Here is a 22,042-nt window from a genome sequence, read left to right as displayed (position 1 = left end):
CCCCACAATATGTGGCCTTTTCTGTCTAGCTGCTTTCACTCTGAGTAATGTTGTCAGGGTTCTTCCATGTTGTTTCATGAATCAACACTCCATTCCTTTTTATAGCAGAATGATATTCCATTGTACCATGCCATAGTTGTTTCCTTTTTCTTTTCTTTTTTGTTTTTTTTGGAGAAAGGGTCTCACTCTGTTGCCCAGGCTAAAGTGCAATGGTGTAATCATAGTTCATTGCAGCCTCAACCTCCCTGGCTCAAGGAATCCTCCCACCTCAGTTTGGGTAGCTGGGACTAGAGGTGCACGCCACTATGCCTAACTAATTTTTAAAAAAATTTTTAGTAGAAATGGAGTCTTGCTATCAGCGAGATCTTGGACTCCTGAGTCAGGCAATCCTCTCGCCTTGGCTTCCAAAAGTGTTGGGATTGCAGGCATGAGCCATTGCACCTGGCCTCATATTTTGTTTATTCATTCATCAGTTGATGAGCATTTGAGTTGTTTCCAGTTTTTAACTTTTTTTTTTTTTTTTTTGAGACAGAGTCTCACTCTGTCACCCAGGCTGGAGTGCAATAGCAGGGTCTTGGCTCACTGCAACCTCCGCCTCCTGGGTTCAAGCAATTCTCCCGCCTCAGCCTCCCGAGTAGCTGGGACTACAGGTGTGTGCCCCCACACTCGGCTAATTTTTTGTATTTTTAGTAGAGATGGGGTTTCACTATGTTGGCCAGGCTGGTCTCGAACTCCTGTCCTCGTGATCCGCCAGCCTCAGCCTCCTAAAGTGCTGGGATTACAGTCATAAGCCACCGTGCCCGACCCCCAGTTTTTTAGCTATTATAAATAAGGCTGCTATGAAAATGCATATACGTGTTTTTGCATGAATATATGTTTTCATTACTTTTTTTTTTTTTTTTTTGGTGACAGGTTTTGCTCCGTCACCCAGGCTGGAGTGCAGTGGTGCAATCACAGCTTACTGCAGTCTCCACCTCTCAGGCTTAAGTGATTCTCCTACCTCAGCCTCCCGAGTAGCTGGGACCAGAGGTGTGCAACACCACATTTGGCTTTTTTATTTTTTATTTTGTAGAGACGGGTCTTGCTATGTTGCCCAGGCTGGTCTCGAACTCCTGGATTCAAGCGATCTGCCTGCCTTGGCCTCCCAAAGGGTTGGGATTACAGGCTTGAGCCCCTGTGCCCGGCCCCTATGTTTTCATTTCCTTTTATTTTTTTTTAATTTGAGACGGAGTCCTGCTCTGTCGCCCAGGCTGGAGTGCAATGGTGCAATCTCCCTCACCGCAACCTCTGCCTCCTGGGCTCAAGGGAGTCTTTAGCCTCAGTCCCAAGCAGCTGGGACTACAGGTGCCCGCCACCATGCCTGGCTAACTTTTGTATTTTTTAGTAGAGACAGAGTTTTACCATGTTGGTCAGGCTGATCACGAACCTCCTGATCTCAGGTGATCCACCCATCTCGGCCTCCCAGAGTGCTGATATTACAGGCGTAAGCCACCGCGCCTGGCCGTTTTCATTTCTTTGTGATCCGCTTAGGAGTAGAATTGTAGGTCATATGGTAACTCCAGGGTTAACATTTGTAAGCATTGCCAAACTCTTCCACTGTGGCTGTGCTGTTTTACATCCCAATCAGCAGTGTTAGAGGGTTCCAATTTCTCCACCTCCTCCACAACCCTTGTCATTGTCTTTTTAATTATAGCCCCAAGTGGCATCTCATTGTGGTTTTCATTTGTACTTCTCTAATGACTTAACGATTGTGTCTTTTCATGTGCTTATTGGCCATTGGTATTTGAGAACTATTTTAATCCTTTGCCCATTTAAAAAAATGTCCTTTTATTGTTGAATAGTAACACTTTTTTTTTTTTTTTGAGACAGAGTCTCACTCTGTTACCCAGGCTAGAGTGCAGTGGCGTGATCTGGGCTCACTGCAATCTCTGCCTCCTGGGTTCAAGGGATTCTCCTGCCTCAGCCTCCCAAGTAGCTGGGACTACAGACATGTGCCACCATGCCCAGCTAATTTTCATATTTCTAATAAAGATGGGGTTTCACCATGTTGGCCAGAATAGTCTCGAACTGCTGGCCTCAAGTGATCCACCTGCCTCGGTCTCCCAAAGTGCTGGGATTATGCTTATGAGTCACTGCGCCCAGGCAGGTAGTAACACTTCTTTATATGTTCTGGATACTACACTCCTAGTAGCTTTATGATTAGCAAATATTTTCTCCCATTCTCTTGGCTGTCTTTTCACTTTCTTAACGTCCCTTGAAGCAAAAACTTTTATGTAACTGTGATGAAATTCAGTTTATTATTTTTGGTTGCTTTTGTTTTAGGTGTCATATCTAAGAAACTGTTGCCTAATTCAAGGTTACACAGATTTATATATATACACACATATATTTATACATGTATATATAAGTATACATGGAATATATATGTAAAATATACACATACACAAATGTTATATATCACCTTTATACGTAGGTATATATGTGTACCTGTATACATATATAACATGTATATATATGTTCTATAACAAGTGACTTAATATTTTATTGATCTATTTTGAGTTAATTTTTGTACATGGTATGATGCAAGTCTCCTTTGTCTATTCTGTACAGAATAGTTTCATTGCAGGTTTAGTGTCCTTTAAGTACATAACCTTAAGTGTTTGGCTTGGGGATAAATGTAGACTTTGGGAAAACTGAATTGTTGGGAGACCTATCAGGGTCTACTAGCATGTCATAGTGCAGTTTAGTGGCAATGTCTCCTTCTCTGTATCTTCACTCCCCAGTTGTAGGATATGCTGAATCAGACCTATTATTAATTAACATAAAATGTAAGTGAGCCTAATGGCAGTTCTCTTTGGATTTTCTGTAAAGCCCAGGACACCCATTATGACCTCTCAGACTCCAAAGCGAATTTCCTAATGCAGTAGAACAAACAGAAGATTATGAGGAAAGGCAGTCAGAGTTTGAAAAGAGAACACACAAGAAACAATGGAAGATAGGTCCAAGAAACTAGATAAGTGCGAGTTGAGAACTGAATATAATTTTATTTAATTTTAATAATACTTCAATTGTAAAAGTAATTCATAATCATTGCAAAAAGTACCAAGCACTGTAAAAATTAAAAATACAAAACAATCTCAAATTGTGACAGCCAAGAGAAACCTAAAGAAACATTATTATAATGTTTGTGGCATGTAAGTTTGGTGTCTACAATGGAAAAAGGATATTAGAAAAAAAGAGGAAATATAAAATACAGAAATTAGTTAAAACAATGAGAATAAAAAGTGAATATCCAATTCCTACCCCTAGAAGAAGCAGTACTCTAACATTTGGTGAAGTTCTAAGAGCCAACATTTTTACCCGGCTTTTACTAGGACCTGTTCTAAATAGTATTTTAGCTCATTTAATTGTTAAGCCATTGTATAAAGTAAACAGAATCCCTCCTTTTGTTACAGGTTAGGAATTTAATGCACAGAGGGTTAAATAACTTGCTCAAAGTAACATTGTTGTCAAGAGTCAAAGCTAGAATTTGAATCAAAAGAGCCTGAGTCCAAAGGCATGGTTTTCATCACTGGACTATAATGGTGTGTATTCTTTCATAATTTTTTTCAGTGTAAAACTGAACATACAGTATGCCTTTATTTATTTATTTTTTATATTTTTATATTATTTATTTTTTGAGATAATATTTTTATATTATTTATTTATTTTTTGAGATGGAGTCTTGCTCTATCACCAGGCTGGAGTACAGTGCGATCTCAGCTCACTGCAACCTCTGCCTCCCGGGTTCAAGCAATTCTCCTGCCTCAGCCTCCCGAGTAGCTAGGACTACAGGCATGCACCATCACGCCCAGCTAATTTTTCTGTTTTTTGTAGAGATGGGGTTTCATCATGTTGGCCAGGATGGTCTCGATCTCCTGACCTCGTGATCTGCCCACCTCGGCCTCCCAAAGTGCTAGGATTACAGGCGTGAGCCACTGTGCCCAGCCTACGTTTTATTTTTCGATTCACTCCCGTGATCAGAGTCAACTTCCCATGTTATTTTATATGAATATGTATCAATGAACTATTAGAAATTGCAATGTTTTTGCAGGTCAAAACAATTCAATATTGACAATTTTATATGATTCAGCCTAATACACCATTTTTTCCATCAGCCATATTGCATGTTATTGTTTATATATACGTTTATTTAGCCTATCTGTTCTCTGTGAGGAACATTACACAGTTTCTGAGATTTTGTTATGATAAAAGTCAGCATTGATAAGCCTCTGCGCACCTGTTTTAATGTAGGATCATTGGGAACTGAGCAGTAGCTTACAGGGCTTGGGAGGGGATTTAACCATTTAGTCAACCTCCACTCACATCACCCTCCCTTCTTTGATAATGGGCAATTGAGAAAGGGCAAATGTGTGTAAAAACTATGCAGATGCAGTGTCAGGATTATTTTCTTCTCTGCAGTGTCTTTTCCCAAGCTACATCAGTGTCTAAATATTGGAGTTACCGATGCTTCTGTTATTTCTGCAGATAGAATATTATGTCAAAAATAATGTTTACTTGTCCATTAGTATTATATAAAAGTGCTTGTTTCTCCCCACTCCAACTATCATTGATTATTGGTAAAAATTTTAATGTATCCAATTCTAATAGGCAAAGAAGGGCTCTCTTACTTAGATCTTAGGTGGGGGTCTAAGTTCATATTTTTGTTTTACAAGAATTGAACAGCCAGTGTTTTTGAATTGAATGATCTATCTATTCTGTATAGGAGAGTTTAATTATATTGTGATTTTGGGGGAGATAATTTTCACAATTTAACCCCTCAAAATGTAGAAAGTAGAAAAAGGGAAGAAAAATCGCACCAAATTTGAACAATGTAGCATGCTTTTAGAGTTAGGGATATTTTCTTCTGGAAGGATTTCAAGTCTGGCATGTTTGCATTGATTGTGGTTATGGCACATTTAACTTTTCCAAACCAGCTTTTTTGTACCGCACATACGAAGACCTGAGGGTGAGTGTAAATTAGGATTGTTTGGCCAGTGGTGTGTGCAAAAATTTCTTGTAGAACCAAGAATTATTTCTTTAGTATTTTACACATTTTAAAAAATAGGTAGACATATCCATTGATCTCAGGTTGTTTATGGTTTCTAGAGGCCCCCTCTCAATGCAACAGTGCTGTGGGGCCCTAGGGGTCCAGTAGCCCCCCTGCCCCCAGGTCATTTCAGTGAGGGAGGGAGCTGGGACCCCTGCACTGCGGCAAACAAGCACGCCTGCGCGACCGCAGAGGCAGGCTGGCGCGCATGCTCAGGCGGGGATATGTGCGAAGCCTGCCACTGCTGCAGCGAGTCTGGCGCAGAGTGGAGCGGCCGCCGGAGATGCCTGACGCATCTGTCTGAGGAGCGGTCAGTGACGCGATGGAGCGGGCAAGGTCAGCTGTGCCGGTGGCTTCTCTCAAGAGACAGCCTGGGGAGCGGCCACTTTTATTCATCAGATATTCCAAGTTTTCAGGACTTGGAGTACTAAATAAACGGAATTTGGGCCCTAAAGTCCTTTGTTCTGGAGAACCAGATCCAGAATGTTCAGAGGCTTGTGGTTGTGCCGTTCTGCCCCGATGGTATCCTGTCCGCTCGCTTTGGGGCGCGTCCCCCATCCGCCCCCAACTGTGGTGTCGCGACAGGTCCTATTGCGGGTGTCTGCGGTGGGAAGGGCGGTGGTGACTGGGAGCATGCGGGGTAACCGCAGCGGGCAGGGGACATGGGTGGAGGTGGGTACATCGGGGTGATTGCAGTTCCGTGTAGCGAGGGTACATGGGGGGACCGGTGCATAAGGATTTTAGGCGGAGGTAGGTATATTGGAGTGATCGTGGCGGGGCGGAGGTACGTGAAGTGATCAGTATTTAGGGGGTGTTGAACGCAGGTAGGTGTATTATAGTGACCACTGCGTGGTGGAGCAGGGTACGTGGGGCGACTGGGGGGGGGGGGGGATTCGTCGCAGTGACCGAGGCGAGGAGGCTATGGCAGTGGACCAGGGGGATGAGTCGGTGTGACAGTGGTGGGGGTTGTGTTGGTGGTCGCGGCGCGGGGAGAGTCCGTAGGAAGTGGCTGGGAGGTAGGGGGAAGGCGGCGGCGATGGGTATTGGCAGCGGGTAGGCATGGCGGTGGTGGGCTTTGGCGGCGGTAGGCATGGCGGCGGTGGGCATGGCATGGAGGCGGTGGGCATGGCGGCGGCGGGGCCTGTCGCTGTCTGGAGTGACTAAGGGACGCTGAATGATCGCTGTGGCGAAGAGGGGGCATCAGAAGGGGCAGTAGCACAGTCCGCAGCCTTTAATTTTCCTGTGACCTGCGATGGTCATGTGGTTTGCCTACTGTGGTGATGGTGCTTTTTTATTAAAACTGCGCAACACCTACAGTGCCGCAGGGGCTGCAGAAATGCGTGGAATCCTTGCGTACCCTTTAGGAACCCTCGCTTTAGAGGCTGTGGCATAAGAAGACAGGAATGATGTGCAGAACTTGCATTTACAGATCTTTTGACTGATAGGCCAGGTGATGCCTGGGGGTTACTTTTTTTCATTGTTTCTCTCTGTTGGGAACCAGGTCTTGGAAGGCTATGTCGAAATAGCCTGGGGGTCTGTGTTGCGTCACTGCCATTGTGCGGCTCCTTCAAGATGGCCGCCGCTGCAGCGGCTTAGATCTGCGCAAGCGCTGCAGGGTGGGGGTGGCCGCTTCCTCCCTGTAGAGCCGCCAGTGGGGAGGGGGCGGCTGGTGTGTGTTTGCTCAGCTTCTGCTGTTTTGGAGTTTCAGCCGTACCCTCTTTAGGGTGCAGTGGTAAGAGGAGGAGGCGGGCCAAGGTGGGCGGCTGCCCCTTCCCCAAAGTGCTGTTTGGAAAAGCATGCAGGTTGCGCAGACGCAGCAGAGGTGACAGTCGCCTCCGCTTCCAGTGGGGCGAGACGGGGGGCAGGGGAGCGAGGGCTTACGCAGCTTTTGCCTGGAAGGGATGGCAGCCCTCCCCTTCACCTGGCTGATACAGCAGCTGTTCCTTTCCGCTTGTGGCGCAGTAGAGGGGGGAGGAGGGAGATGGGTTGGCGCAGGCTCCGCCTAGCAAGCTTGGCAGCCACCCCTTACCCACGTAAGTAGTAGAGGACTGGAGGGGAATGTGGCTAGAGGCCAGGCATTTGTACCACCTCCGCCTGTGTGGGATGGCAGCTGCACTGGGCTCCTGCTTTTCTGTTCTGCAGTAAACTGGAGTGGTGGGGGCCTGGAGGCCATCAAAGGTGCAGCCACCCCAAGACCTGCTGTGCTGTTTCAGCAAGCCTCCATTAATGATAGAGATTTTAAATTGGCTTTCTGACTCCCTGGAAAATCGTACCTTTTCATTTTTGTAGTTCCTCTCTTGGTTGTATTGTGCGCTAATTCTCTATTTTCAAAGTGGACTTGTTAACCCCTTTTTTAACTCCCTGTAGTCTTTGATTTCCACTCAACACATTTGATAAATGTCACCATTTAAGATTCACTTATCCTTCTTAATCTCTGGATAGTCCATTTTGATGCGCTGCATACTTTCCTTAAATGGGTTGTGGGAGAGGGCATCATGATGGCTCTTCCTGACCAAGGTTGAAAGGTGTTTCAAACACTGGACCTCTTCATCTTCTGGGAGTTGAAAGCTGCAAGTTGTGTGCTCAAAGAGAATAAAAGAGAATCAGAAAAGTGGAGACAGTCTTATTGGGGTGGGGTTGTGCTTGGGATCGGAGTTATTGTCTTTTTTTGGATTTTTAAATTAATGATCATTTTTGAAGTTGGAGCTACTATAAAAATTTGGTGAGAAAGGTGAATGAATAACTGCATTTTTATGTTCCAGTACATTTAAAAAAAACCATTTTATTCTAAGGATTTTGTCTTCATTTGCAGGATTTTCAGTGCTTGCCTTTTTTGTATTTACATTTTCCGTCTATCGTAACTGGTATGTCTGGTTGCACTGAGTTGTAATTAACAGAAAAGTTAAATCTACGAAGCCTGAAAAGCCTTGTTCTGGAATAATCTATTTTTGGGTAGTTTTAAAAATAGCAGGAGTCTGGGATTTTATATGATATTTATAATTTACCCTTTTTTTCCTGCTTGCATGAAGATAGCCCTTCACATACATATATTTGTTGGTTTAACTTCTGGTCATTTGGCTATTTGCAAGCTGAGTATTTAGTCTGATCCGCCATTTTGTAGTCTTGCATTCAGGCTCAGGATCCTAATATGGCAGATCCCTTTGGAAAGGCCTCTTGAAGTTTCAAGGTCTGTGTCCTACTCAGTGAATTGGCTCTGTGCTAGGGCTTTTTGGAGGCAAGGAGTGGCAGCCCTTACTGTGATGTAGAGGAAGGAAGCTTGATTGAGAGACCCTTATGTTGTTGTCTAAAGCAGGGTACTAGCTGGTTTGGATTTATTCACAGACCTTGCCTTATCTTGATTTCACTATTCTATCTGACCAGTGCGTCATTGCCGAAATGTTTTCCACATTTATAGTTACTCTATATCTTTATGTTTCCCTTACCCTGTTCCTTTTCCTAATAAACATTTTTGTTTTCCAAAAAATTTCGTTTATAAGGTGTCAAGGATGCCAAGATAACCTCCTTTGTTTGTCACCGCTCTCTGTTTAGCTATTTTTTACGAAGAATCATTTAAGCAGGTTGTGAGTACTGCCCTCAATGACTGGGACAACGAAGTTTTAAAAATCTCATTCAGACCTGTCACTGGTCCTGTCTCCATTTTTTTTTTTGTGTGTGTGTGTGTGTGTGTGTGTGTGGCCCAGAGCCAGAAAGCTTGAGTGAGAATTGTTACTACTTAAGGCAGCCTCTCTCCATTTCTGGATGCTAGCTGGCTCAAAGTTTTGTTTTTTTTTTTTAAATAGACCAGGGTCTCCCTATGTTGTCCAGGCTGAACTCGAACTGCTATACTCAAGCTATATCCTCTCCCTCCTCAGTCTCTCTCTGGCCACTGTGGCTCTTTTTGTTAATTCTCTTTTTGTTAATTCTCCTCAGATTTGTTTTGGAGGCAATGAGGTTTCTTATGTTCGTGGGGTACAGATTAGCAGCCTATCATTAACCTTATTTTTTTGTTTTTAGGAGACAGGGTCTGGCTATGTTGCCCAGGTTGGAGTGCAGTGATGCAATTATAGCTCCCTGTAACCTCAAACTCCTGGATCAATCTAGACTCCTGCCTCAGCCTCCCAAGTGCCTGTTAGTACAGGCTTGAGGTACTGTGCCTAGCTAACTTTTTATTGTTTTGTAGAGAGGGGTCTCCTTATGTTGCCCAGACTGGTCTCGAACTCCTGGACTCAAGCAGTGCTCCTGCCTAGGCCTCCCAAAGTGCTGGCATTGCAGCCATGAGCCGCTATACTTCGCCAACTTTGTTTATTTTTATTCTTGAGATCTTAGTTAAATTTTATGGAAAATTTAGGCCGTAATAAAATTGGGATTCCGTTGCTTTTGGCTTTTCAATATATTTCCAGATTATTACTTTCAGTGTAAGTGATTTGAGGACAAACATTTAACACCGTTTCTATATGATGATTTTTTCGTGATACCCTCAGTTTCATAAAATGTTGGTTTTTGTGTTGGGGATGCAGTTAGATAAATGCATGTGTGTGTGTATCTAGAACATTCAATAAACCAGTGTTTTCAAAATCTTATAGATGACATTTTATATGTAGATTAAAAATAAGTAGATTTAAGCCAGGTGCGGTGGCTCATGTCTATAATCCCAGCACTTTTGGAGGCCAAGGCAGGAGGATCATTTGAGCCTGGGAGTTCAAGCTTGGGTAGTGAGACCCCGTCTCTACATTTAAAAAAAGGTAAATTCAGAAAGTTGAAATAATATAATATTTTGATTTGATGGCTGTTTCCTCAGTTGACCTCAGACCTTTCATATTGAGCAACTACTGAATGGGTTTTTTGTTTGTTTGTTTTTTGGTAAGACGGTGTTTGCAGTTGTACACTATTAGATTAATCATGGTTTAGTTGATAGTTTCTTTAATTGTATTATATTAATGTACTACATTATTAGCTGTATTTGTGTGCCCACCATAATATAGCACTGATCAGTACTAAATTCCTTTTTATGGCTGAAAGACATTCGTTTGGATATACCATATTTTCTTCATTCGTAAGTTGATGGACATTTGAGTTGTTTCCACTCTTTGGCTATTACGAATAATGCTACTAGGAACATGTATAATATGTTTAATACAAAGAATTAGTTTCAGAAGGTTTTACTTAGCCCTCGTATATGCCAGGTTCTTGAAATTTTGTCTTTTTGGAAGTATGAGAGTAGTGGTAGCTGGGAAGGCTGCAGGTATAATAGAAAGAACATGAACTGGCCGGGCATGGTGGCTCATGCCTGTAATCCCAGCACTTTGGGAGGCTGAGGTGGGCAGATCACCTGAGACCAGGAGATCGACATCAGCCTGGCCAACATGGTGAAACCCTGTCTCTACTATAAATACAAAAATTAGCTGAGTGTGGTGGTGCATGCCTGTAATCCCAGCTACTTTGGAGGCTGAGTTTGGGTCTTGTAATATTACTCCATCTAGCAGTAGAGTTAGTGTCATATGTTACTTCCATGATTAACATTTTTAGGAAGTTGGCAGAGTCTGTATATACCACTTTATGTTTCCACCAGCAATTTCCCCACATCCTTTACAAATATTGTGGTGTCAGATGGTGGCATTTCAGTGGGGTTTTTTTTGTTTTGAGGCAGGGTCTGGCTCTGTCACCCAGGCTGGTATGCCAGTGGCATGATCTCAGGTCACTGCAACCTCTGCCTCCTAGGCTCAAGCGCCCTCTCACCTTAGCCTCCTGAGTAGCTCGTACCACAGGCATGCACCACCACACCCAGCTAATTTTTGTATTTTTTTGTACAGATGTTGCCCAAGCTGGTCTCCTGAGCTCAGGTGATCGCTGGCCTCAGCCTTCCATGAACCATTGCACCCTGCCTCATTGGGGTTTTGATTTGCATTTTTTAGTGACTAATGTTCAGCATCATTTCGTATAGATTAACCACTTGTATATGTTTGGAGGACTGTCTATTCAAGTGTTTTACCCATCGTAGCAATAGAATTTGCCCTTTTATTGTTGAGTTGTGAGAGTTCCTTACATATTCTGGATACCAAACTTGAAAAAATACTTTTTTGAGATGTGAGTGACATACAAAAGCTGTAGAGAGTTAATGTTAAAAGTTGATATGCTAAGAGATAAGTACATGCCTTTGAAATCATTCTTATAAAAATTAGTGGCATAAATGTGTCTATCACCTGAAAAAGTTTCTTTGCCTCTCCCTACCTTCTTTTTTTTTCATTGTTTGGATTTTCTTTTTGTCTGTTTTGGATGCTAGAAACTTAGCTGTATGTTTAGCAAATATTTTTTCCTATTCTGGTTATCCTTTCACTTTCTTTAGTGTTTTCGGAACTTTATTTTTTGATGAAGTCCACTTTATTTCTTATACTGCTTGTAATTCAGGTGTTATATTTAATAGACCATTGTGTAATCAAAAGTAATAAACATTATCAGTGTATAAAATTTTACCATTTAGAAATCGAATATATGTGTATGGCTTGATTAGAACATTTAAACTCTTGAAATAATAAAACAGCTGTGCGTTATTGGTAAGCTGTTTTACCAATCTAAAAGTCTAACGTGACTTAAAAACATCTAGGGTTCAGAGAATTATTAATAGCTTTTGGCATGTATCTTTGAATTTTGCTTTTCAGATATTACTTGTGTTACTTTAGTGAAAGGTCCTGCTGACCCTTCTGATTTATCATCTTTAAAGTTTCATAGGTGGTTTCTGCAGTCCTTAATATGGCTAGTCTGAGTGTGGGATTTCATGTTCTGTTCCCTTGAGCAGCCATTTTATGAGGGGTTCTGCAGACGTAACATGGCGGGGGTTTTTTTGTTTATTTGTTTTTGCTATGTGGATAGTTTTTAGCTTGAGCAGCTCTTCTATTGCTTTGCAAATCCTAAAGAAAGCACCATTTGCATGTTTTTTTAAAATAGATATTTTATAATTTAAACTATGTTCTATTCCACTATACAAAAGTATGTCTACTGTATCCTAAAAATACTTTTTGAAACCATTTTTGAAATCAGGTTTACTGTTTTTGGGGGGAAGGTGAGTAGGGTAGTGGTGGTATGTGTGTATATATATCTGCACAAGTGGGAATTTTATAGGTACGTGACTACAAATAGAGGTAGATACATTATTTTAATTTTCTGATTTTTTTTAAAACCAGATTTTCTGATGTCATGGGCTTCTAAAAGGAGAATAGAAGTGGTTATAGCGTAGATTCTGACTGTTTGAAGGTTAAAGATCTTGTAATAATTTTACCTTGTTTTAATTAGATTTAAAAATCTATTATATTAAATGTACTTCTAAATATAACCTTGACAAATAGTTATTTCGTAGATTGATGCAGTCTACCAAACAAATCCCTGTCTTTTCTGTTTCAGGGATCGCTTACACCTGAGACGAACTACAGAACAGCACGTACCAGAAGTGGAAGTCCAAGTCAAACGCAGAAGGACTGCTTCACTGAGCAACCAAGAGTGAGTACAGACTGTGTTGCGAACAAATGCAAGTCAGAATCTCATTTCAGATTGGAACAAAATATCATGCAATGAGGGGAATAAAATGAACATAATTGAAGAAGCAGACACATCTAATACAGAAGATGTAGTAAAAAAGCAATGAAATTTTTAACCATATTATCCTAAAATAATTCACCCTCTTAAATATTTTAGTATAATTTTCTTTTTTCCTATACGTGTGTAAGTGCATTTTATTTTTATAAAATTTTGTAATTACCCTTCAACATAAGCATATTTAAATTTTTCTGCATTCTTATTAAATCACTTTGTGTGCTTGCAAAATGTGCTGTGTGCTGAAGTGATTAATTTACATATTCATTCTTGCTCTATGATATTTAGGTGTTTGTTTTTGGTTAGTGCATTTATTCTGTTAAAATTTAAAATACATTTGGGTTTTTTATCCTGTTAGTATATATATGTGGAATGTATATATAGGATGTATACACAGACACACTCAGACACATATTTTAATTTAGATTTCTAGAAGGGAAATTTTAATTAAAAATATGTGAACATTTTAAATGACCTAATACATATTTAGTCCACATTGAAACTTTGGCATTTGGTCATTGCCATTAAAATTTTGACAGTAGGTAGCATTTTTTTCTTAGCTACAATTGTTTTCTTTAATTATAAGTATTAAAAATTCATGAAGATGATTCTTTTTGTAAAAGTTTTGCATAAAAAGTAAGTCTCATCTTAAAGCAACTACCAATTTACTGACCTTTTCCTCCCCAGAGATAATCATTAAGTAAATAGCCATCAGACCTTGTCCTGTGCATTGTGTATGTAGTGGGGAGAGAGGAAGGGAGGGACATGGGACACATTTGAAGTTTGTGTGCATACGACACCATGCTGTCTATATTTTGACAACATGTCTTGGTGATCTTTTCATATCAGTACGCATAAATCTACCTTATTTTACAAAGTGTGGGTGGTGTGATAACATTATTATTTTAATCGTTAGCTTGCTGCTGGATATTTAGTTTGTTTGCATTGTTTGGCTATTAACAATGAAAAGAACAGTCACTTTGAAAACGCAGTGTAGGCCAGGCGTGGTGACCCACGCCTGTAATCCCAGCACTTTGGGAGGCCAAGCCAGGCGGATCACAAGGTCAGGAGTTCGAGACCAGCCTGGCCAACATGGTGAAACCCCATCTCTCCTAAAAATACAAAAATTAACCGAGTGTGGTGGCACGTGCCTGTAATCCCAGTTACTTGGGAGGCTGAGGCAGGAGAATTGTTTGAGCCCAGGAGGCGGAGGTTGCAATGAGCTAAGGTGGCACCACTGCACTCTAGCCTGGGTGACAGAGCAAGACTCCATCTCAGGAAAAAAAAAGAAAATGCAGTGTATGAATACTAATTTATTTAGTTTTTTTCAAATTAAAGGTTTTTCCTCATAGTAAAGACTGGGTAGTAGTTTGTGTGTCTTTCGTTATTTCCTCATTTTATATGTGAAAAGTTGAGCTGGATGTGGTGGCTCATGCCTCTAATCCCAGCATGTTGGGAGGCTGAGGTGGATCACTTGAGCCCAGGAGGTGGAGACCAGCCTGGGCAACATAGGGAGACCACCTCTCTACAGAAAAATGAATTAGCCAGGCGTGGTGATGTCTACCTGTAGTCTCAGCTACCTGGGAGGCTGAAGTGGAAGGGTCACTTGATCCCAGGAGGTTGAGGCTGCAGTGAGCCATGTTTGTGCCACTGCACTCCAGTCTAGGTGACAGAATGAGATCTTGTCTCAAAAAAAAAAGTTTTAAAACATCTGTTAGCAAGTTTTAAATTATGGTGAGGGTAAAGATTTTTTTTTCCTATTTATTTTGCTGATTTTTACTATAGTGAGTATATTTAAGTACATTTTCATTTTTTAAAATTTCTTTGGAAGACGTATTTTATGTATGTTTTGTTTGTATATTGATAAATATTTTGAAAGTATTTTGTGTAATAGCATTTGTCCTTTATATATAATAGGTTATTCGATCATTCATTTTATTTGATATGGAAATCTCTTTTTTCATCTCTTCATTCTTTTTGAGACGGAGTTTTGCTCTCGTTGCCTGGGATGGAGTGCAACCTCCGCCTCCCAAGTAACTGGGATTATAGGTGTGTGCCACCATGCCTGGCTAATTTGTATTTTTTTAGTAGAGACAGGGTTTCTCCATGTTGGTCAGGCTGGGCTCGAACTCCCTACCTCAGATGATCCGCCCGCCTTGGTTTCCCAAAGTGATAGGATTACAGGCGTGAGCCACTGCGCCCAGCCTCTCCCTTCATTCTTTTGCAGCTCTGACATTTTTAAAAGTGCCATTACTATTCCCTGAGTTTCTAGAGGTAGTTCAGAGATTGTGGTGGAGGTAGGGCTGAGGTTTAGGACTCTTAGGTTTAGGACTGTTAAGTGGGTGAAGGTTCTATCTTGCTATATTTTTGTTACAGTTTTTTTCCTATATAACCTCAGTGTGGACTAAATAACAGGTAGTCTCATCCTCATCTTGTTGTTGGATGGGGTTAGCCTTCTAGGCATCTTGTCCATATTTATGGAAACATTTTGATGGTTTTGAAGAAGAAATAACTTGAGTTTTTCTGATCTGCACTGCATATATATGTACAAATACTGCAGGGTCTTGAGTTGGGGGAATAATCTGAGTGAAGTATAGAGTTAGGGAAATAGTATAATTTTTCCCACTTGTGCCTTTTCATTTTGAGAGTAATTGGATTATGGAATGGGTAAGCAGGATTGATTAGCACTGCCTCATTGTCCATGTGTTTAGGATTCTCAGGATTGGTATACTTAGATTGTTATACTAGAAGTGTTCAGTATTTACCCATTCATCTCCTACTTCCTACCAAATCATAAGTAGTATTGGGAGGCAGTCTTCCTGGAGGAGTTGTGTGGTTATTAGCCCTAAAGATCAATGAAGGAGGCTGGGTGCGGTGGCTCACGCCTGTAATCCCAGCACTTTGGGAGGCCAAGGTGGGCAGATCACCTGAGGTCAGGAGTTCAAGACCAGCCTGGCCAACATGGTGAAACCTCATTTCTACAAAAATAAAAAAATCAGCCGGGTGTGGTGGCGTGCACCTGTAATCCCAGCTACTCAGGAGGCTGAGGCGGAAGAATCGCTTGAACCCAGGAGGCAAAGGTTGCAGTGAGCCGAGATCATGCCATTGGCTGTGCCTGGGTGATATAGCAAGACTCCATCTCAAAATAAAATAAAAATAAAAAGTTCACTGATTTATTTTAAATTTTTTATTCTGTTTTTCAGTGTGTGTGTCACTAAATTAGCTCTTATTCTTTGGGGCTGGATGATGTATTGTGAGTTCGAAGGGAAATTGGAAATTGGAGCTGGACAGTTGTCTTAATCTAGTTTATGCAAAGCTTCATATGTCTTTTCAAATTAATATTCTGCACTTTATGAATTAAATACTGTGTAGGCTGCCTCATATTTTCTTAGTCTTTAATCTTCTATTGGGTTACAGGTTAGATCTGAGGGGGACATTGCAATAGAGAATTATCTTACGTTTCAAGATAACATATATATATATATATTTTTTTTTTACTGAAACACTTTAGACCTTTATTAATAATAATCAGAAACTTAGTTGTCATTTGTAAACAAAGAGGTTAGAGTGGAGAATGCCCAAATTAAGATTTATTCAGTGATTAGACTGTGAATTAGAGTATAAAGTAGACTATGAATTAGAGTGTGAAGATTTAAAGGTATGTGCGGTGCAATTCTGACTACTTGGAGTTAGTGCAAATTTCACAGTTGTCCAGATGCCCTCCAGAACATTCCCCTCAATGCAGACACCAACTCCAAGCTCCAGGGTTGGCAGGGCACCCACACTTCCGACCAACTGTCTAGATTCTGAGGTCCTACTATTTTCTTAGATTTTATAATTGACTAAGGTTTTATAAATGACTAGTAGATCTCAAGAAAGTGCTATACTTACTAGTTTTATTATAAAGGATACAAATGAACAGACACATAGAGCAAAATCTGGGCAGTTCCCACACAAAGTTTCCCTGTCCTCAGGATGCATTACCTGCACATTAGCGTATATCACCAATCAGGAAGCTCACCAGAACTCCAGATGTCGATGATTTTTGTTGGGGATTCATTATGTTGACAAGATTGAATCATTGGACATGTCATTGAATTCAGTCAGCAACTCTCCTGCCCTCCCAGGAGGGCTTGCTCAAAACCCCAACCCTTTAGTCTTTGATCTTTTGTGGCCTGGTTAGTCACCATCTTGAGACATCTCATTACCATGAACTCAGGTGTGATCCTAGGGACCCACCTTGAGTAACAAACACATTTCTTTCACTTGGTAAATTCCAAGGATGTATAGGTTACTTCCCAGGAACCAGGAGCAAAGGCCAGCTAAATTCTTTATTATACAGAAGCAATTTTAAAATGTTACTGAAAAACCATAGAAAAAAGTCCAATTTCCAAATCCTTACATACCAACAAGGGCAGCATTGTTGGTGATCCCCCACCTCCTCACCCCAAGGCAAGCTAACTGTAATTTCCTGTATCTCTTCCTTCTCATGATCAGATTTCACAGCCAGGTGTCGAGGACTTTTCTCTGGAATTCCCTGCTTACCAGTAGATGATTGGTTTACATATTTTAAGAGCCCTTAAATAGCCCTGGAAGTTCTATATTTCAGGTAGTGAGTTGTCAGGAGGATTAGTATGAAGGATGGCCTAAACATCTACCTGCAAATGCTTTAGCAGCATATCCCTTCCCTCACCCCTGGGGAGAAAGGATTGTTCACATAGGATAATTTGAAAGTGAGTGACTATATATGGTACTGATGGTGTTTCTTCAAGGCTACCAGCTCTTGTGTTTTTAGTTCTTTTGGAAATATTTCTAGACTCGGTAAGTATCTTAAGTATCCACTAGTCCTTTGTACAATCTCTGTGTAGAGATTCCTGTTTTGTGTTATAATTTCTCATAAGATAGTGTCATGCTCTGACCCTAAAGAAAGATCTTCTTCCCTGGGCGTGGTGGCTCACCCTTGTAATCCCAGCACTTTGGGAGGCCGAGGTGGGTGGATCACCTGAGGTCATGAGTTCCGGATCAGCCTGGCCAACATGGTGAAACCCCGTCCCTATTAAAAATACAAAAAAATTAGCTGGGAGTGGTGGCGGGCACCTGTAGTCTCAGCTACTCGGGAGGCTGATGCTGGAGAATGGCGTGAACCTGGGAGGCGGAGCTTGCAGTGAGCCCAGATCGTGCCACTGCACTCCAGCCTGGGCGACAGAGTGAGACTCTGTCTTAAAAAAAAAAAAAATTAGCTGGGTGTGGTGGCGGGTGCCTGTAATCCCAGCTACTTGGGAGGCTGAGGCAGGAGAATCACTTGAACCTGGAAGGCAGAGTTTGTGGTGAGCAGAAATTGCTTCATTGCACTCCAGCCTGGGCAACAGAATGAGACCCTGTCTCAAAAAAAAAAAAAAAAGGAATATCTTCTTAAATTTAAATGTAAGAGTACCTAGTTTTCTTTCATATGGTTTCCTATAAAGACAAATGTCTTTTTATCATTTATATATATTGTGCTCTTGTTGTAGGTGTCAGTTGTACCCGAGGCGTTCTCAGCAGCAGCAAGTACCTGTGGTGGATTTCCAGGCTGAACTGAGGCAGGCATTCTTAGCTGAGACACCAAGAGGTGGTTAAAGCCATATTGGAGTAGCGAGGAATCTGATTCCAAGCAAAAACCAGGTTAGAGCTAATGCAGCAATGATCAAGAATAAAGAATCATTAAAGAATGGGGTGTTGGGGGTTCTCTTAATTATCAGTGACACATTAATTTTTTTCCTGAGAGCTTCATACAATAAACACATTGCAGAAAGTTTTAAAAAGTTTTGCAGGACCTTAAATTTTCTGCCCTCACACTTTTGTCATGTTTCTGTATTCCAGTTATTGTAGTGCATGCTTTTCAGGTAGTTTTCTTTTGCGTTTGTTTTTAAATTATATAAAAATATTTCACTATAAATGGCTCTTGAATACCCTGTTACTGAATGTTTATAATTTCCTTTTGTGGGAGGTGTCATTTTTTTCTGCCAGTAGTTTGAACAAAGCTTTAGTAGATAGCTTTGTATAAAACTTAGAATAATTTTTTCAAATATGCAGATGTGAAAATAAATTGAATCAAGGAATATGAACTTAAGGTACATTTTTCTAAATTGTATTGTAAAGTTTTAAATTAGTATTCATTGCTTTCAAAAAATAAAAGGCCAGTTACAACATACTTTCACAGCATTATTTTAATTCGAATATAGTTTATGTCTAGTGAATTATAAATACACAGCACATAATTAACAATGAGTATTAGAGAATCTAAATACTTTCTCATGCTTATTTACTAATTCCTTTTTGCTTTGTCTTTTGCTCACTTTTCTGTTTTAACCAGTATATTTCCTATTTGAATCAGCAGACATGTAATAAAAATATTATTCATAATTTTTCAACGTGATGTAGATTTAGTTTCTTTTTATGTTGCTTTCATTTTTTAGGAAAAAGTTATTACAAAGTTGATTTTGATTTGTTTTCTTGTTTTACCTCTGTGATTTTTCTTTTTTTCTACTTTAAGTTTTAGAATGCCCTCATTTCTGAGAGTTTACTGTTTACTTTTTACAAAGTAAGAACAGAGAGGAATTGGGTTTACTGATAAATTCCTTCTAGCCTTTTTTTAAATCTGTTTTTGAAATATTATCCTTCAACTTGAATCAATTAGGCTTGTTTATGGCCTCCATTTTGAGTTATTAATTAATTAATTTATTTAGAGACGAAGTTTCACTCTGTTGCCCAGGCTGGAGTGCAGTGGTGTGATTTCGGCTCACTGCAACCTCTGCCTCCTGGGTTCAACTGATTTTCCTGCCTCAGCCTCCCAAGTGTCTGGGATTACAGGCACCTGCCACCACGCCTGGCTAATTTTTGTGTTTTTGGTAGAGACGGGGTTTCACCATGTTCTCCAGGCTGGTCTCAAACTCCTGAACTCAGGTGATCCACCTGCCTCGGCCTCTCAAAGTGCTGGGATTATAGGCATGACCCACCGCGCCCGGCCCATTTTGAGTTTAAATCAAAGGAGACAGAAATTTTCTGAGAAATCCTCCATTCTTGAATCCTTTATACACAACATTTTCTAGTAATTGCATAAGCAAATTGGAATCTAATCATTGTCCCAAACTTTTCGCTTGAGTAAGGGAATTTTTCGTTGAATAGGTGTACACAACTGATTTTTTACTTTTTAGGAATTTTTTAGCTTCTCAGTTCACAGATTTTTGTAAATTTTTAAATACAACATTTAAGTCATACATTATAGTCTGCAAGTAGGACCGTCTAATTTTATGATACTTAATTATATCTTATTCTAGTCTAAACTGCTAGTTCTACCTAAATAGTACCCATTACTAGTATTCCTGTAGAACAAGGGTTGGTAATATATCTGGACCACTACCTGTGTCTATAAATGAAATTTTATTGGAACACAACTAAGTTCATTTATTATGTTATCTTTGGCCACAGTGGTGCAGCTTTGAGTAGTTGTGACAGATTGAATGACAGGCAAAGCCTAAAATACTTAGTATCTTGCTATTTAAAAGAAAATAATTGGCTGAGTTTTGTTTTAGAGCAGCAGATTCAAAGAAGAAAACACCAAAGTGGGGGCCACTGAATATAGTCATAATGACATAGAAGGTGGTGATGAAGAATGGATTATAGAAGTATATATGAAGTATACATTACAGCGTAGACAATCAGATGAATTTCTTGGGGAAAGGATCAGTCTGAGAATCATGTTAAAGTCTGCTCTGGAGGAAGATGGGTAGTCTAACAACATTTAAACACTTGGTACCCTTTTTCATTACAAATGTAAGGCACACGATGGCCAGGAAAAATAGGAAAATAAACTATTAATGTGGCCGGGTGTGGTGGCTCACGCCTGTAATCCTAGCACTTGGGGAGGCCGAGGCAGGTGGATCACCTGAGGTCAGGAGTTCGAGACTAACCTGGCCACATGGCAAAACCCCGTCTGTTCTAAAAATACAAATATTAGCCGGGTGTAGTGGGGGACACCTGTAATCCCAGCTACTTGGGAGGCTGAGGCAGGAGAATTGCTTGAACCCTGGGGGCAGAGGTTGCAATAAGCAGAGATTGTGCCACTGTGCTCCAGCCTGGGTGACAGAGCAAGACTTCTATCTCAAAAAAAAATTGTGTTATGAATATTAGTTCTATTTTTGTTTGGTACCTAAATATTTACTAGGGTACATATCCAATTGGATACTTACCTAGTAGTTGGGATGCAGGGTGTAATATTAGTATGACTTTTAAACGTTTTTGTTGCATTGTTTTCTAAACACATCATGGGAAGTGCTGATGGCCACTAAAAATTAGTAGACCATTAGTTTCTCAGTACCACCCTTTGTATTCTGGTGTTTTTTTGTTTTTGTTAAATAAACCTTTCCAATAAAGGAAATTTGTTTTCTTGTGTTTTTAATTGGAATTATTGTGTATTAATATTTTGCATTTAGTTTTCTTTTGTCACTTGTTTTTGCATACCCTTCGATGGAGGATCTCTATGGAGACCCTCTATAATTTTAAATTTTAACAGATCAATACCGGTATTCCGTGGTGTCTCTCATTTGCTGTGTGTGCTTTGGCCAACCCTAGTCATCTTATTTTACTATTTGCTATGTGTGCTTCGGCCAACCCTAGTCATCTTATTTTACTTTTGAATTAAAGTAGATTTACATTTTTATGCAATTTAATCATTTGAAAGTCTACAGTTTCCTAAAGTTTGAAAACTTGTGCTTCTGTGAGGGATACCAGTTCGTTTATTTGCTTATGTGCCCTTTGATCTCAGAAGATACACTATGACTGCTCATCCATCCTTGCAGTGTGATGTTGCTACTCTTGTCGCCTTTCTCATAAATTTTGTTTTCTTGTGCTGTAAAGATGAATTTGACCACCCTGCAGTGATTTATTTTCTTCTTTCACTTACAAGGTCATGACTACATTTTATCACATTTAGGGATGAGAGAGAACTGTTTCTAAATTCCAAATCTGTCTCCTAAGGGAATCCTTTTAACTGCTGTAGGAGGTCAACTCCTATTGTGAGTGAAACATATATCTCTTCTATCTATACAGGTTATTATTTTATTATATTGTTTATGATATATATATAAATATAAAATAATAATCTGTCCCTAATTCTCCAGGTCCTCAGTTCTTTGGGCCATAACTCACATCCCTAGATGTGTTTCATACATCTGGACCGCTAAGCTTGTGGGAGTTATTTATATCCTATTGCTCAAGGTCATCGCCACAGTCTGATTTTTCACAAAATTCCAACCTCTGGCATAAACGGGTTAAAAACGGCTTTAGTGATGTAGAGCTGATAAACATAAAATTCACCCGATTTAAGTGCAT

At 40.4% G+C, this 22,042-nt stretch overlaps 1 protein-coding gene across 1 annotated transcript; it reads left to right on the top strand.

Moving 5' to 3' along the window:
* The first annotated feature begins 5,294 nt into the window (after positions 1-5,294).
* Positions 5,295-20,511, top strand: SNURF (SNRPN upstream open reading frame). The gene is made up of 3 exons (XM_054449961.2): positions 5,295-5,425; positions 12,485-12,580; positions 18,184-20,511. Exons 1-3 carry the CDS (start codon positions 5,412-5,414, stop codon positions 18,287-18,289), a joined length of 216 nt encoding a protein of 71 aa, XP_054305936.1. The 5' UTR covers positions 5,295-5,411; the 3' UTR covers positions 18,290-20,511.
* The last annotated feature ends 1,531 nt before the right edge of the window (positions 20,512-22,042 follow it).

The sequence above is a fragment of the Pongo pygmaeus genome, chromosome 16 (genome assembly GCF_028885625.2).
Source record: "Pongo pygmaeus isolate AG05252 chromosome 16, NHGRI_mPonPyg2-v2.0_pri, whole genome shotgun sequence".
Lineage (NCBI taxonomy): Eukaryota > Metazoa > Chordata > Mammalia > Primates > Hominidae > Pongo > Pongo pygmaeus.
The sequence above is the reverse complement of the archived record's forward strand: the minus strand, read 5'-3'. Positions and strand labels throughout refer to the sequence as shown.